This window comes from Nanorana parkeri, unplaced genomic scaffold, assembly GCF_000935625.1.
Source record: "Nanorana parkeri isolate BGI_ZX_2015 unplaced genomic scaffold, ASM93562v1 scaffold547, whole genome shotgun sequence".
NCBI classification, from domain to species: Eukaryota; Metazoa; Chordata; class Amphibia; order Anura; family Dicroglossidae; genus Nanorana; species Nanorana parkeri.
Genome location: NW_017306815.1, coordinates 81,846 through 99,834, shown reverse-complemented (window position 1 = coordinate 99,834; position 17,989 = coordinate 81,846). Strand labels below are relative to the sequence as shown.

Here is a 17,989-nt window from a genome sequence, read left to right as displayed (position 1 = left end):
AGATATCTTTTATGGACTATTCACTCCGTTGTAGTGTGTTAGAGCTGCCTAACTCGCCAAAATGTACCATAAAAGGCGCATTTACCATTTCTGGAAGCTCACCGCAATGCAGGGCAGTTCATTGCAAATTCAAAATGAATGGCACCACATTGTACCAATGCATGTATGGTACGATTACACCTTTTACTGTAATGCAGTATTGTGAATGGGCCCTGAAAAGTGTAACTCCAGACGTTGTTTTTTTTTCCTTTTCAGTTTGTAGAGAAGGCTTAACCTGGCCATATACTGTACAATTGAAGTGTGTGGATGGAGGAATCTTCCCGTCTGGGCTATTGCATTCTGACAGCTGGCTAACTGGCTGCAGTCACCGCTTGGTCAACAGTTTTTTCCAGATGGTTCCTTCAACAAAAGTTGATTAAAGAATCAAATTTTTGTTGAGTTGGGTGGAACCAGTGGGGCCACGTGTAGATTGAATTTTAGCCAATTCCATAGGAAATGGGCAAAATCTGATGTGCGTATGGCCAACTTTAGATCTTCCACCAGGTTTTTACTGGTGTTGCCTCTGTCCCCATAGAGAAGACTTCCTCTCCCCACCCCATCCCCAAACTTATGTCAGTGATCACTGTTAGAGACACATGAGACACAGAGCACTGGATGTCACAAGTTATTTATGATCTGAAGGGCTGAATGCTAATTTGCCTTTTGCTACGCTCCATGAGGCTTATGATTTGCAGAGGGAAAAAAGAGCTACTTCTGTCTTTTTTCATCTCAGCTGGCTCCCTCTGATCAATGTGTGCTGACATTTCCACCCTCACTTTAAATTGTCAGCGGGCTAGCGTGTGTGTGTGTCATCCACTGTACTGCAGTGATTTTAATGGAACAGTCTATTATACGGCACAGCGTGGGGAATCCGCTGGAGATGATTGCAGAGCTACAGGAGCAGGTGTTCCAGTGAACGCTCTGGTCCCTGAGCCTGTTTGGTACAGGGATTATTTTCTATAATTGTAGGGGAGGGTGCAGCACGGGACCCTTAGCTCGGTGTCCCCTGTATCTGGTTTATGGAAGAGGCCTGGCAGTTAAACTGACCAGTTGGTGTATCAGAATGTGCAGAGCAGGAGGGAAGGGAGGGTCAGGGGAGAGAGCCTGAAAGGACCAGGAGTGGGTGGCAGAGCAGAAGGCAGTGAGTATGTGCAGTTTGAGTGCTGTTTGTGGCAATCAAAAGGCATACATGTGAATGAGGAAATCCATTGTGGAACGTGCAAGGAGGTGTGGAAGGGGGCACGGGTTATTGATACTTGGTAGAAGTAGATGCAGACAGTGAAACTCTGCATGACCAAGCACAGCATAAAGACACGTGGGTCCTGAACATTGGGACAATTCTAAGAATGGAGGAGGAAGGAAGACGTGACTCAGTCCAGAGTGTGGTCACCCAGAAGGTGAGAAACCCCCTTACCCAGTCTGTGTACATTCTTCATTCCACATGTGACAAATGATGCCAATCTATGAACATGCTTTATTTGGTCATTTGCTTTACTTATGTGCATTTACTGTCAGTATTTTTACTTCTTCTCAAAATGTAAAAACATTGTTTATTGCGGCTTTTATTCTGTGAATAGTTAGTCTGCTAAGGGCCAATTAGTGGAATGGGAGGGGGTGAGGGTTACATGTAAATTTCCTTTTTCTGCACCCTGGTCTGATAGTTTATCATTCCTGACCATTATTTTTCTTTGACATGTTATCTTGTACCTCCATCTCGGTACTTTACTTGTCAAAGTATCCCAACTCGCATCCAGATTAAAGCTGGCCATACACTGCTTGGATTTCAATAGACATTCGAGCAATGGGTGGACCTCCTAGCACCCATCCTTTCAATTTCCTTTTGGCGATGGAGCGGGGCCAAAAATTGTTGTCTGAACAATGACTGCAGACAATCGGATGCCGACTGCTGAAAATGCTAGTTACCTGGTTGCGTGAGTCACTGACTTCACTTCCTGGATACCTGTCCCGGGGTCAGTAAGGCCACATTTAGACAGGAAGCTGAGGGGTGGTAATATCAGGCAGTTGATCTGCGGTTTTATCACTGCTCAACTGCCTGCTGCAATGTTAGCATTATAGTTGAACAGAGCGGAATACTTTCAGAAGAAAAGGTGGCCGCACACCGGATTCCACTGGGATAGTTTATTGAAGCTTGTACCACGTCACTGGTGTCTCATCCAAGGTCCACACCTCTGACCCGTTTTACACAATCACGGGCTTAGTCCTAGAAATCTCTGATTAAGCCCAATACTGGGTGAAACGCGTCAGCCGGGCTGGACCATCGGCAGGACACCAGTGATGTGGTACAAGCGTCCGCAAACTATCCCAGTGGAATCCGGTGTGCGGCCAGTGTTTCTTCTATTTGTATGGGCTCATATTGGATCGAGGATGGCTGCAAGCGCCCGGCTCACTCGTTTTCTGAGCCATGGAGGAGTGGTGCTTCTTTTGTGTGTTTTCCTCAGAGCTGTGTACATTGCCACTTTGCTTCATGGTGCGGCACAAATGACACTGCATGTCACATTTGGAACGCTGGGTAGCCTACTGCCCTTTTCAGAGGGAGGTGGAGACTGCTGCCTGTCTAAACCATGCCTGACTCAGAAGATTCTGAAGCCAGAGACAGCCAAGTAATTAGCATTTTTAGGAGGCTAACTATATCATCCTCCATATTTCTGTAAAAACAAAAGGTTTCCTATAAGTAAAACAAGATAAAGATCAATGGTGCTGGTGACCTGTAGCAACCAAACAGAACTAACTCTTATCTTCTGACTTTGTATTGATTGCGTACTTATTAAATAGTACTTCTTAAAGTGTCTGAAAACCCAAAATGTTTTTGTTTGTTTTAAAATAGTTTTGAACAGAGCGTGGAAGGGTTAGACTCTGTCAGGCTTTTATTGCTGTGTCTCGGCTGGGGAGATTTACTGTCTCTAATTTTGCTGGTGACCATTATCACTGGGACAGAAGGCAACAGTAAGTCCAAACTTTTGACCTCTCACCGGAACAGAAAGAGGGAGGATTTCCCTTACTCTGTAGAGATTTCCTCTCACTTCTTGTTGTGTATCAAGAACGAGAAGAGAAATCTCCCAGCAACAGCAAAATAAAAGAAAAAAAGCTGACAGGGGTCTTAACCATTCCCTGCTGTCCTATTCAAAATAAAGTGTTGGGTTTATATAAACTTTGAAACCCAGATGTTCTCAAACAAAAAGCACTTAGGGCCCTGTCACACCAGCAAGAGTGCGTTCCAGTGCGTTCGGCCTCTGGAACGGCTCACTTTGTTTTGGGCGAGAGGGGGCGTGGCGGTGCATTAAACTCAATGGCACTGCAGCCCTCCACCCGCGGGGCAATTGCCGGCACCCGAACGCATGGCACGTCAGTGCCTGCGTTAAGGTCCAGTGTGATCTGCAAAAAATGCTGTATGCACTATTTTTTGCAGATCGCACTAGATCGGAACGCAGGCACTGATGTGCCACGGTTCCGATGTCCCCTCAGTGTGTTTTTAATGCACCATGAATGTATTTAGCTAATTGAAACTGAAAGTTTAATTGGACTTTAAGTCCATTCATCTCTCTCCCTCTGCCCTCTCTCCCTCTGCCCTCTCTCTCCCCCCTCCCTCTCCCCTCTCCTCCTGCCCCCTCTCTCTCTCACCCCCTTTCTCTCACCTCTCTCCTTCCCCTCTCTCTCTCTCTCTCACCTCCCCCCCCCTCTCTCCTTGTTTCCCAACGATTCTTGATCGCTTGTGCTCAGCACTTTAAATATGATAGTGTGTGCTTGTGCTGTATCCTAGCCACCCTGGTTCTTTGTCCCCAATGCTGTCACTGTCCTGTCCCTCCGTTGATGATGCTGAGATTGCTATGTCTAAAGGGCTGACAACACGCCGCTCACATGCTTCGCATCACACCCAGTTACAAATGCTCTGACAGTGCAGGACTGTGCCTGGATCCATTGTATCTTCCTCACTCGTTCATTCATTGTCTCCTTTACATGGACAACTCTATGGTAGTAGCTGTATTCCGATCCGCTTTTAATCATTATCCATCTGTCTCCTATGTACTTCTGATATGATCTGTACTATCCCTTTTTATTTTTTAATCTAGCTTTCCTGCTAGAACCACACATGCACAGTTTTAATCATGTTCATTCTGAATTGCTGTGTGTTAATCTACATTTTTAATCTTTAATTCACTATCTTCCCTCTGTCTGTAGCAGACCATCTTCCTGAAGATTCTGTATAAGGAGATTTTCTATAAGCTCTTTGTATAATTTCCTGTCCACTACTGGATTGTAAGCACTAATGGACAAGGCCTTTGTATGTTTATGTCCAGTCATATTTGTATGTTTTACAGTGTTTGTTGTTTTTTTATACTGTAAAATGCTGTAGAGCAACCTAGCACTATAAATCAACAGATAATAATAAAGTGTTCCTTCTAGGGGGAGTCCCGCGGCAGTTCCAGAAGGCGCCGGCTCTTTTGGAAACTTAGACAGCGGTGGAAACTCCTCGGGCTTTTTGAGATTGACAAAGAACACGAGTTCTACGCTTTGACCTGTGACCTTAAAGAAGGGCTTAAAGATGCCATTCAGGATGTCATTCAGAGTGATATACAGGTAAGACCTGTGCATTTATATGTCACCATAGAGCCCGCTTATTAAAGAGGACCCAATCCAGACCTGTTCACTCACAATCACCAGTAACATTGGGTTGCAGAATGCAAGTGAAGGAATCTAGCACATCCTTAGCAAATCCTTACTTAGTGATGTATTGCCTACATCTGTCTAGCACTTTTCAATGTCAAACGTCTATTGGAAAAGGTAAACCAGGTTGAAAAGCGATCTTTTGAGATTTGATCTTCTAATTGCCGTCATCTTTGATTTGATGCCAAAAGATCAGTGGACATCAATTGAAATGGTAGTCAATAACAATCAATTCAATCAGAATATTGAAACTATTGAATCATTCAATTGATCCCCATAATGCCAGTATTGGGCATTAAGAGTTAGGCTTGGGTTGGTCTTGGTGTCAGGGGTTAAAGCCCAACTGCAAACTACAGAAAAATAAAAAATGTCCCCTCGCAGATGTAAACCAAAAAAAACTCAGGCTGTTTTATTCACCTTCAGTCCGGAATTGGCCCCCAGAGTATTCCTTGTTTGTTTTTCTTATTCCTCCCATCACAGTCTTCCAGATTGAACAATGCTGGGCATCATTCAACCCAGAAGACTGAGGACAGATTGTGAGTCCAGGGCATCCTGGGTGTCCTGCACTCACTGTGTAATTATGCAGAGAGCGTCAGTACTGTTCTCTGAATCGCTAAGGACCACCCACCAATGGTAGAAGACTAAAGAGGAAGAGGAACGGGCATTACCTAACTGGGCTAATGCCTGAAATAAAGACAATTATAAACAAAATCGTATCAAATACTTTGGGGGACTTTCAGGGATGAAGAGGGAGTACTAGAGGGTGATCCCAGAATTGGGCTTCAAGATGTTAGTGTGTATATATAGTGTATACATAGCCAAATTCTTTGGATAGAGAGGGGAAGGGTTAGAACCTCTGTGTGCTGGTTATTGTTTTTGTGAGTGATTAACTTTCTTTGTTCATCCTGGGGACTATTGTCACCGGGACAGTCATGTGAAAGTCAACACTTTGTCACTAGAACAAGAGGTAAGAGTCAATCTTCCAATTGGGACACCTGTTCCGGAGGCAATGGTCTAAAAGGACAGAGATATCCTCTCGCTTCCTGTGGTCACCAGGACAGGAAGTAAAGGCAAATCTCCCCACCCGGACACAGACAGCAAGAAATAAACTACTTTATTCTTACTTCCTTAATATCCACACAAAAAAAATATATATTTGGCTATACATACACTTTAATGTTAACAGTTTGATTCCAGGTAAAGATTAGGGTTCAGGGAGTATTTGTATTAAGGTTTTAAACTAATAAAGCGATAAGTTTTACATTAAAGGTAAGTGTTCGGTTAGGGTAAGGGTTGGGATTAAAGGAGAAGTACTGGGAAAGTAAAATATACTCTTCCCAATACTTAGAGCCGGTGTGGGGCACTGCAGCTGTCACACACTGGCTCTATATTGAAAACTGAGCAATCATGTAACCGCTGATCATGGCTTCTCCCTGCAGAGAGCAGTCACTGTTAGTCACCACTACCTACAGGGATTCCGCCTCCTCTGTATGTTTCTCCGGCGCTCACCAAAGGGACAGACGGGATGGGGGCGGGCAGCCGGGTGGATCCTGACAATATTGTTGGGATCCTTCCTGGTTGCTTTGCGCCATCAGAGTATTTACTTGTACATAAGCAAGTAAATGTACTTCTGTGGCCTGAAAGTGAAGTTAAGCCAAAAGAAAGGTTTGGCTTTACTTCTTCTTTTTTTTAAGTGTTAATATTAAAGTGTTTGTAACCCCAGAAATTAACTTTCCTTTTTTCATTTCTTTTGCTCTGTTAAAACAAAAGCCTTTCATTGGTATATTTATCTTTTCAATCAAGTGCAAAATGCTTTTTGATCCTGCCAGAAATGTTCTGAGCTGATAACTTCAAGTGCTTTTTTTCTGGGTTTTTTTTCTTAACGTTACATCTAGCACAGCTTGCCTATATCTATACATATACCCATACAGGTTGATTAGAGCTGAACTCCTGTGTACTGGATGGTACATCCCATCAATACACATGCTAGAGAATGTAGCTTTTGTAAGTTTACATCGCAGTCATAAAGTTTGCACGAAGTGTGAAAATATTATTACAATTTGGTCTTTATCTTTATAGCCCGAAGTTACAGATGAAGATTACAGCGCTAAACTAACACAGGAACACAAGGTAAGATTTGTTTCCATTCTTATCTGGTGCCAACATATAAGGGCTTTTTATTTATTAAAGAGCTTTAAATAGCAAATATGTGCTATGACCCCAGTCAGTTAATACAGTTGTTATTATTAATAGTTTGCTCAAAACTGATATGTCAGTTTTGGGTAGACGGTTGAAAGGCTACTCAAAATAAATGAGATCTGGGATCCAGTGGAAGATGGCGTTTAGTTGTTTTGCTCAATAAAGAACATTGTTTGCTGTTTTTTCATTTTCCATTGTATCCCAGATCCAGTTTTTTTTTGTGATGACTTTAAATATTATAGTGTTCAAGTGGGATTCATGATGAATTACACATTACTACTGTATACTGGTTATCATTTTTGGCTATTGCACTTCATCCAAACTGCAAAATATTGTGCCATTATGAGTCAGTTCCAAGTAGATAGGTCGGGTGAATGGCTTAAAAGATTTTGTAGGTTAACAATAGTGCCATAGTGCAAGAACCTTGTAGTGCTTAGAGATAACCATTTTAATTTTCAGATCATTCCCTGTGGTCCTGTGGAGCCCTTTGGACCCTAGGCTCTAGTCGAACCTGCCCCCTTTTAACATTAAGTTCAACTGTCTGTCATTCTACTGTCAAATACCAGAGCCCATTGATGTTCTGTTATTTGGAGGTTGAAGGACAAGCTTTATGTTGGTTTGGGTAGAAGGTGTCCGTGTAGAGCTGGACTTGGGACCTAAGTTTTTAAATAAAGACACAGGGATTAATCAGTAGACTAACATAGGCACTTATCATCTCTGCACTTTGGCACTACTGTCTCCTTAAGTCATTTTAGGCCAGGTCAGAATCACTTTAAAGTCCAACTTCACCCACAAAAACGTCACATGGATTGTAACCTTTTCATGTTCTGCACAAGTCTAATAAAACTTTGGAATAGAGTTGGTCTTTAAAGCCATTAATGATTTGTCTAAAACCTCTAATTCTGCATACAACAGGGATATATGATGAGGACATACGCTGGCCCAGTGTTCCGGTATTTCCGCCAGTCTCTTGGGATGTCTGAGGAAGGTTACCAGCGCTCTCTGTCAGCCTGCAGCCACTACCTCCAGTTTATTAGTAACTCCAAGAGTAAAGCAGACTTCTTTCTGACGTGAGTTGAAAGGATTTCTTTATAGAACCTTTACTGCTAACACAGAGCTAGCATGGCTGTCCTGTAACTATATAAAAGAATACAAAATGTGCAATTTTATATAGCTGAACTGCAGTAATTTTTTTTAAAATTGGAAACAGCTACAATTTCTGTTGGATCGGTTTGTTTTTTTGGTTAGTTACCCCCATTAGAAGGATATTCCCTCACTTCCTGCCCCTGGGACACCAGGACAAGGGAATGGGTGGAACAGTTTTCTCCATGGCAGGAAGGAACAGAAAGCCATAAACACATTTAGAGTTTAAGTAGACAGAGAGGACAATCAATACAAGTGAGAGCATCTAGCCATTCTCAACTCAATTTAAAACAAAATAAAAAGTTTTGGTTTAAGTTGGGCTTAAAATAGTAATGATGATGAAGCCTATTAAAGTGCAGGTATAGCCAAAACTTTTCTTTAGTTTAAGATAGTTGGGAAACATTCAAACCCCTATTGGGTTATTTTTTAGGGTATGTGTGCCCTATAGGGATTTCTCTTCACTTCTGTCCTGGAGACCCAATCCGGAAATGAGAGGTAATCTCTGGCACTGAAACATTTGCCTCTGTTGGATGATTTTCACTCACCTCTTTACTCTAGTGAGTACTCTAAAATTTCAGATTTTTTCGGTGACCATGATCAGTAAGGGCAGATAGAGAGGGGGAATCTCCCCAGAGGCTACACAAACAGTAATAAATAGATTCTAACACTTCCACTTTCTATCCGCAACTAAAAAAAAAAAAAAAGTATTGCCTTAGAATTCCCCATAACTCCTTGTGTGTGTGTTTTGTTTTTAGAAATGACAAGAGATTCTTCCTTAAGACACAGAGCAAGCGAGAGGTTCACTTTCTGCTACAAATACTGCAAAAGTACATGCAGCACTTCCAGGCCTATCCGCACTCCCTTCTAGTGAAGATCCTAGGTGAGCACATGGTGTACAGTCACCTGAGTAATGCTACACTTGATCGTTTTTTTTGTCTGTAGTTTTTTTTTTTATGCATTAAAATAAAATTTGTAACTCCTCCCATTAAGCTCTTTTTGTTGTCACTTGCTAAACCAAGGGTCACCATACACGTTACAATATGACTGTACGATCTTCTTTAGATGTACCAAAAACTACTGTATGTAGTGTAATGGCCTTCCTGAATGGATTGCTAAAGTAGATTACATTGTAATATAATTACTTATATTACATTTTTTTTAGTAAATGTAAAAGAGAATGTATAGTCATATTGTAACATGTATGCAGAAGAGGCCGGCGTTCGCAGTGGAGGAGGCGGGGCCCACCTAAGATCAACCCCGTCTCCTCTTACATCACTGGCCAGCGACCTAAGAGCAGGCGGGGCCCGTCGATAGAAGAGGAGGCGGGCAGCGCTGACAGGTAAGAGAGGTGTGCAGCCCATCTGAGACCCTGCAGTGCCCACTGTAGAGAGTCTATGGTGGGCTCTGCAGGGTCACTCTCAGGTGGGCCCCATACAAAATTTTGCTACGGGGCCCTGTGATTGCTTTTAGGCATTATTAGTGTTACCGCTGTATGCAGTTTCCTACCTACTGAATTGAATAACTAGAAACACAAAGCACACAAGCTCACCCCTATCATCCATCCTTATAATCCACATTCCGTGCACGGATGAATCTCTTCTGGAGTGATGGGCTCAAAAACTGTAGAAGCAGCACACGATGATCTGCTAGTGAAATTGAAACTTTATTCCACTAGCATCTATACAAAGAACAACCGCTGACACGTTTCTGCCTTACTCGGCCTTAGTCTTAGCTATAACCAAGGCCGAGTAAGGCAGAAACACGTCAATCGTTGTTCTTTGCATAGATGCTAGTGGAATAAAGTTTGAATTTCTTTGGAAGAGCATTGTGTGCTGGTACTACAGTTTTTTAAGTGAATAACCCCCATATTTATAATAATGGAGATGACATTGTTTCCTGTACTTTTGTAATACTTTCTGGCAATGATATCAGTCATACAGTATCTAAGGTTCTATTTATTCAGTAGGAATGGATTATATATGTAGCCTTGTTTAAAAAAAAAAAGTTTTCTGATAGGTTTGTTGTGTTCCAGGTGTTCACAGCATCACAAGGGAACAAGAGAAAAAGGTGAGCATGTCTGCATTACATAAAGTGTGTGTGTGTGTGTTCGTGCGTGTGTAAGACCAAACAAAGAACTTTTATTCCCTTTTGCTATGGTAAATTTAACATTAAAAGTGTTTTCTTAGTATCTGTTTGATAAGTGCAACAAAAAAGTCTGGTCAGATATTCAGAGCTGTCCTGTGTCTTCTGTACACCTCCTAGCGCTCATCTTGATTTACAGAATCATTATCCTTTTATGTTGTAGAGATTTGAAAGTGGGAATGGTTGAGTAGTTTAGCACAAGTCATTGAGCAGGGCTGACACCACACAAAGCTGAGTGCATTTGTGGCAGATCAAAAGCTATTGTTCTGTACGTTTAGGGTCTTTTAAAAGGATACAACACAGGAAAATGTGCATGTATTGCAGAGATGTACAGCATTTCTTTTACCTTGACCTTATGGTTTAAAGGAGAACTGTGGGGTTAAGGCTTTTTCCCATAGTTCTCCTTAGGGTAACGGGAGGACACAAACTAGCATCCTCCCGTCACCCTAAGCTCAGTATACCGCGAGCTACAGCTCGCGGTATACTGAGACGCCACAGTACATCGTGAGCCACTGCTCGCGGTATACTGAGACGCCGCAGCTGAAGCGGATCCCGACAATTATGTCTGGATCCGCCCAGCTGCGTGAGTGACAGCTGGCTCTGCCTATCTAGAGGCAGAGCCAGCTGTACCCGCCCCCTCCCCCGTCCAATCCGCCAGTCAGCGCTGGCGGATCGGAGCGGGGAGGGGGGAATCCAGCCCCTCCCCCTGTCACGGCAGAGAGCTGTGACAGGATCGTGAGGTGAGCGAACGCCGGTATATGTTCGCTCATCTCCCGATCTACTGAGCCGACCTGTGACAGTCTCATTGTCACAAGTCGGCTAGAACTATGAGGTGAGTGAAAAGCACTCACCTCATAGTTCTCCTTTAACAGAAGTTCTGTATTTTTCCCAGATTAGGCAACAATGTGGCTTCACTTTACGAGAAATGACAAGTGCAAGGTGTTGTAATTGACTTCCCTTTCATGCACTTCATTGCACAGCTGATCTTCTGCCAGAGCACCTCAGGGACGGGGTTGCCTTATCACTGAAATTCACTCGTTATATCTAAAAAACACATCCATCCACTTGTTTCCCTCATCTCAACCACTCACCAAGGGAATGTATGGATTTATCAGCAATTGTTTTGAGATATTCAAATAAGGGATTAAGCTAATATAAATATTGCTATCTACCGTATATGTATTATGTAAAAAAGAAAACTTTGTTCTGTGTACTTCTAGATGAACAGGGTGACCATTATGTTTTCTTATCACATATGCAGGCTCTGATTCCTGTTTTACAGTGCTGCACAATGGTTGTGCTTTATTTATGCTTCTCACAGTCTGTGTCGGCAGGCTCACTGAAAAGAATGCTCTCCCAGTGTGGCTGAGATCTCAACAGTTGTTAAAGGGAAACTATAATTGACTTGGATCAATGTTATTATAATTTGTTCTATGTTTTTAAACATAGAATGTGAAAGCCACACTGAAATGTACTACAAAGCCAACATTTCTTTTCTTTTTAGTTGCGGATAGAGGAGGATCAGTAAGAGGAAATCTACTTGTCCCCATTAGAAGATTTCTCCTCACCGGTTTCTGTGACAGATTTAACTCTTTTAGATTTAGAGTCTTGCTAAAAAATAAATCCGGGCAACATGTTGTGTTGTTGTAGGAATATAATTTGGCCACTAGATGGAGCCGAAGAGCACAGGAAATAAATACTTATTTCCTATGCTCCTCAGCTCCGCCTAATGGCTTAGATGTTTTATTACAACAACACGCTACATTCTAATTGGGAAACTTCATCTAGTGGTCATAGGGTATAATTACACTACATTTGAACAGGGGGAAAAATGTATTAAAAGCAATCGTTTTTGGCATTATTCGCCAACATGAATGTCCCCAGATATTAGCATTGAGAATTGTTTATAAATAGACCCCTTTGTGTCCCGGTGACAATGCTTACCAGGGCAAATAGAGGGATGACTCTCCCTAGTGGGGACACAGACAGGCTTTACATACACTATAATAAAAACTAAAAATATTTGCTCAGTAAAAATACACTTTACTTGCCCAGTAAGCTGATATTGTTTTACATCGTTAATGGTGATTTAATGTCTTTTGTTACAGAAGTACTTTATCATCATGCAGAGTGTCTTCTTTCCAGATGAGCGGATCATTGGCCGGTAGGGTGAAAATTTTTCTTTTTCTCACTTTTACACCCAAGGGTGGCCAGAGTAGTGTTAGTAACTGCCTTGCCTCCAATCTGTTCAGCTATGATATAAAAGGCTGTCACATAAGTCGCTGGACTGAGCCAGAACCAGAGGGAAGCCGAGTCCTGCAGGTCTTCAAGGATATGAACTTTGAAGGCAATGTCATCTGTATGGGTGAGTGTGTGTCCTTCATAGCAGATTGTCAGAGTTCTGTATTTTGTGTATTATATATCTCATAGTTCTGTATGCTTATGTTATGTGGGCAGGAATGAATCACTGGTTTTGTACAGTACTTTTTAATAAGGGACTCCAGTGCTTGCCTATGCTTTCAGTGCAGCGTGAGCAACACACAGATAATTCAGGTGATTTTGTTTTTGGGATAAGTTATCCTTAGTAAATAGGTAAAAGGCTGAGTAACATTTAGGGGCCGATTTTATAATTCTATCTGCTCTCCGTTATACTTTGCTAGGTTACGCACACTGCGGCCAATTCATAAAATGCAGACCACAAAGTGGACCCTGCAGTTCCCCACAGAGTTCTCTCTTCTTAACACAGTAGAGAGAATTGCAGGATTTCAGAAGACCTGGTCATGTGATTTTGACAGGTCACGTGTCTTTCTGCTTATATTTATGTTTATTTTGCTACTGGAGCTTCGGACTCCCAAAAGCCAGCAGAGTGCAATGGCCATTTGTAAAGCGCACCCTTGTGCTTTATAAATGTGGTGTTTTTTTGCTTTAAAGCAGCAGTATGGCTGAGTGGGTAACTTATCAGTGTGTAGGTGCTTCTTCATTGTCCATTCAGAAGGCTTCAGGCAAACACTGTATTCGTTAACTCTAACCTAGAAACTGGTGTTACCTAGTGGCTGTGATAGACTGTAGAGATCCCTTTGCAGTAAGACCATGTAGGTGCCCTCTTGACTGCCATATACACTATATTGCCAAACGTATTGGGACACCCATCAAATCATCGGATTCAGGTGTTCTGTGATATTTCCTTGCTACTAAATATTCCACGGTCAACTTTTAGTGGTATTATAACAAAGTGGAAGCAACTTTGGAACAACAGCAACTCAGCCAGGAAGTGATAGGCCACGTAAAATGAGAGCAGGGTCAGCGCATGCTGAAGTGTGCAGAAGTTGCCAACTGTCTGCAGGGTCAATAGCTACAGACCTCCAAACTTCATGTGACCTTCAGATTGGCACAACAACAGTGCGTAGAGAGCTTCATGGAATGGGTTTCCATGGCCGAGCAGCTGCACCAAGTGCAATGCAAAGCGTCGGATGCAGTGATGTAAAGCACGCCGCCATTGGACTCTAGAGAAGTGGAGACGTGTTCTCTGGAGTGACGAATCACACTTCTCCGTCTGGCAATCCGATGGACGTGTCTGGGTTTGGTGGTTGCTAGAGGAACGGTACTTGCCTGACTGCATTGTGCCAAGTGTAAAGTTTGGTGGAGTGGGGGATTATGGTGTGGGGTTGTTTTTCAGGGGTTGGGCTTGGCCCCTTAGTTCCAGTGAAGGGAACTCTTAAGACATCAGCATACCAAGACATTTTGGTCAATTTCATGCTCCCAACTTTGTGGGAACAGTTTGGGGATGGCCCCTTCCTGTTCCAACATGACTGCGCAACAGTGCACAACGCAAGGTCCATAAACACATGGATGAGCCAGTTTGGGGTAAGGTGAAGAGTTGAAGCTGTTATAGTGGCAAAGGGCGGGCCAACTCAATATTGAACCCTACGGACTAAGACTGGGATGCCATTAAAGTTCATGTGCGTGTAAAGGCAGGCGTCCCAATACTTCTGGCAACATAGTGTATGTTATGTACACCTCTCCTGCTTGGATGCCATCAGAGCAGTCTTTTCATTCACCATTTGTCTCAATTCCCTGCTACTTTCTGCAACTCTCTGATCAGTTTTATGCCAGCCAAGTTTTTTTCAGGGAGTCAGAGAACTTGGTCACATTACTACCTGTAATGTCACTATAAACACGGACAGACCTGTGTTGTAGTTTCTTCTAAACAGATTAACATTACTCTCAAAACTAGTGGCCATATTACTATTATTCTTATACTTGGTGTTGGGAGGTCATCTGATCAACAGTGATGCAGTGGCTGAATCCATCTCTACTGGTAAATGTTCAAGTCTTCCACTAGCTTAGCCTGCACAACTGTAAAGGTCAACAGCAAAAAGGAAGATTCTCTTTTGTCTTCATCTGATTTGTTCTTTACATTTCCAACACCCAGGAAGTAAGTTTACTACATACAACATTATGGGGGCCGGTACCCTGACCATAAAACCATTATTTGTCTTATTATTTCTCCTCCCACAGATCAGCAGCGCTCTTGGTTGCTTCGTCAAACAGAGCTGGACACCCGCTTCCTGCGTGAGCTTAATGTCCTGGACTACAGCCTGCTAGTAGGATTCCAGCCTCTGCATGCTGATGAGAAGAGCCAAAACTGGTCCTTAGCCAACCTCATTGTCCGCACTAAAAGGTGACCAAAGATAACAAATGTGTGGGAAAGGAACTGTAAGCTGAAGGCAAAGTAGAGTGTAGACTTGTGATTTGCATAGTTTTACAATCTAGCTCTTCAATATTTCTGTGATTGTATACATTTAGGATTGAATTTAGGCATTAGTGACAGCTTTTAGTGGCTGCTTCATGACTGCTGAGATAAGGTATCAGCCACACAGGGAGTGCATTGATTTCAGTGAGTTGATCGACATGTAGATTTGCACTTAGCGAAGCAAAAAAGCACAACCATTTGTGTAGAATTACAAAATAGGAAGTGGAATGTAACGAGTAAATATGGGTGTCCAAATTCACATATATAACTACAAACCATACAACTAAACAAGGTTTTTAAAAACACTAACATTTATCAACAAGATTTTTTGTTACATCCAACTGATTTCTTCTGCATGTTTTTAAAAAAAAAGAAAAATGTGGGGGTCATGCGGGTAGATTTGGATTGAAGCCTTCCTCTGGGGGAGCGACATAAGGAAACTTGAATAATAGTGATTTGAGGTACTCTTGTACATTATCAGGCATGTTGTGAAGACATGGATCTTTCTTGCAATTTGTAAGATGTAAGGGATTTGATCTGCATTATATTACATACCTGATGTTTTTGTTTTTGTTTTGAAGTGATGACGTTTGTGTAAAATGATGAAACTTCAATAAAATACGTATATGGAGGGTGTGGGGGGGAGGGATACATTAAGATTAAAATGGAACGTGTTCTAAATTTATACCCAATCAGGACAAAATAGCAGATTCACTTGAGAGCTGCTGCTACCACCCCCTCCTTCCTGTAGCTGGTACTTACTAGTACTCCTAGGTAAGGGGAAGTGTGTCCTCCCCTTCTCCCACTGTACAGGGCTGGAAGATTGAGTGACCAATCACCAGTCCAGATCTCTGTCATATTTGGCTGTACGGAGGGTTCTTAGCTAGTACAGGCTCCAGCCTTACCAACTTGGAGCTTGCATAGGGCTTTTTCACTTGCTGCAGCAAGTAGGTGTACGCATGTAAGTACAGGAAAGGTAACAGCTGTGGGTGGGAGGAAGAGGACATTAAAGTGACACTAAACCTCAGGAGGTAAATCATAAAAATGCATTCAAGTAGCCGAACTATTAACAAAAATGTAGTTTATTTGTGTATCACTCGGCTGTAGAGCATCAAATCATCTCTGAATTGGTGCTGACACTGTCCTTCCTTCTGGAGGGGGGCTACTTTTGTTCTCCATGGTGTGTTGTGAAGAAGCCACCGCTCCAAGCTCACTCCAAGTGATGGACTACAATCTCAATAAAAATGAGTAAACTAAATGTTAGATTGTAGTCCTTCACGGGAACGAGCTTGGAGCGGTGACTACTTTACAACACACACAGGGACCATGGGGAACTGAAGTAGCCCCCCTCCAGAAGAAAGGCCAGTGCCAGAACCAATACAGAGATGATTTGAGGATCTACAGCCGAGTGATACACAAATAAACTACATTTTTGTTAATAGTTAGGGTACTCATTTTAGGTGAGCATCTTACTTTGCCTTGTATAGATAGATCTGAAAAAAAATCTCTGGGGTTCTGTAGATTATCATTGTAAAAGTTGCTCAGAAACGTAAAGGGTTGTAATAAGAATGGATTTATAAAACTTGGAAGAAAGGTTAAAACAGATTCTGTCACTTTTAAAGGAAAAAAAAATACTGAAATGTATAAAGAGGAAGTTGCAGCAGCTTCCAGCACTCCTGCTCTGACCAAATGCTAATACTTTCGATTAGGAAAAGCTCTGACAGTTTCTGTTAGTGACGTTTGCCTGGTCCCTCGCACCCCCTTCCCCACATTTCTATTGTGCTTGAAATTTTATTTGAATGTTTAAATGTATAATCTCTTTTAAATACTTTTTATGATGTATATCCTGTTTAGTTACATTGGAGTTCTTCTTTAGGTCTAGCAGATTGTTATAAACAGAGATTATAATAAAGTGTTATTTTCAGGTCTGTAAATGGGACTGGCAGTCCAACCACATCTCACTGTGCCTCTGTTCCTGGCACTGTTGAAGAGGAAGGCGATTCTGTGGATAAAGAGGACGACAGCACAGAATATAGTGGCACCCCAGAAGTGACCTCTGCCAGACGTCTGCCACTGAAGAAGATTGGGCAGCAGGTCAGCACGGTATCCGACTTATCTGATGTTGTGGCGCAGAACCGTCGCTTGCTGCCAAACTACAGGAACCCTTTGCATGTGATGGACGGGCCAGAGCAGAAATACTTCATTGGCATCATTGACATATTCACTGTGTACGGCTGGAGAAAAAAGCTGGAACATCTGTGGAAGAGCATGCGTTACCGCGGACAGGAGTTCTCCACCATCAGCCCTAACCGTTATTCACAGAGGCTATGCCGCTGGGTGGAAACGCACACTGTGTAACATGGCAGCAGTCATTGAGGTCACGTTAAGGACTCTTAGTTTGTGCCAGTATAGGGTTGGATGGTAGTTAGGGTTGGGCTGCAGCGCTTGCTCCATGTTTGCAATATAATCCGCTTTCTTAGAGACTTTATTCAATTGGCTCATGTTCTTTATTAATGCGTATATTTACAGCCGCAACGGCCGTAGGAGGCAACATGCTGAGTTTTTATCGCATTCAGAAGGCTGCCGAGAGAGATGATGGCTGTTTTTTTATGAGAACTGCAAAGGATGTTGTATTTTTTCTCTTTCCCAATCCCCTTCTTCCATACAGCACTGCTACAGCTAGATTTTCCCACAATCACCCAGTGGTGGCCAGACAGGAGCTACCAAACTGTACAGTTTAATGATTTGTACTATGGACACCCTATTGCCTACTCAGTGCCTTACGGTAAAATAAATGGCCTCTGTGACCTTCAGAAGCTTACTTACTATGTCTACCTGCAATGTCTGGGCACTGTTGTGTTATGTGCAGCATTGAAGGCAAATCTTATATACACAAACGTGAGTGCTTTTCTGTGAGAATGCCTTCCTACCCCATCAACCCCTTTTCTGTGTCTTTAACTGCATGCAGCTGCTATATGAATATCTTTATTGAATAGTTATGAAGGATTAAACTGCATGACTATAGGCTGC

At 42.5% G+C, this 17,989-nt stretch overlaps 1 protein-coding gene across 1 annotated transcript; it reads left to right on the top strand.

The window, feature by feature from the left end:
* The first annotated feature begins 842 nt into the window (after nucleotides 1–842).
* Nucleotides 843–17,371, top strand: PIP5KL1 (phosphatidylinositol-4-phosphate 5-kinase like 1). Its single transcript, XM_018561829.1, has 10 exons — nucleotides 843–1,436; nucleotides 4,462–4,635; nucleotides 6,802–6,852; nucleotides 7,837–7,991; nucleotides 8,820–8,944; nucleotides 10,097–10,131; nucleotides 12,315–12,370; nucleotides 12,459–12,571; nucleotides 14,725–14,887; nucleotides 16,885–17,371. The coding sequence occupies exons 1-10, from the start codon at nucleotides 1,386–1,388 to the stop codon at nucleotides 17,315–17,317; spliced, it is 1,356 nt and encodes a 451-aa protein (XP_018417331.1). The 5' UTR covers nucleotides 843–1,385; the 3' UTR covers nucleotides 17,318–17,371.
* Nucleotides 17,372–17,989: the final 618 nt, after the last annotated feature.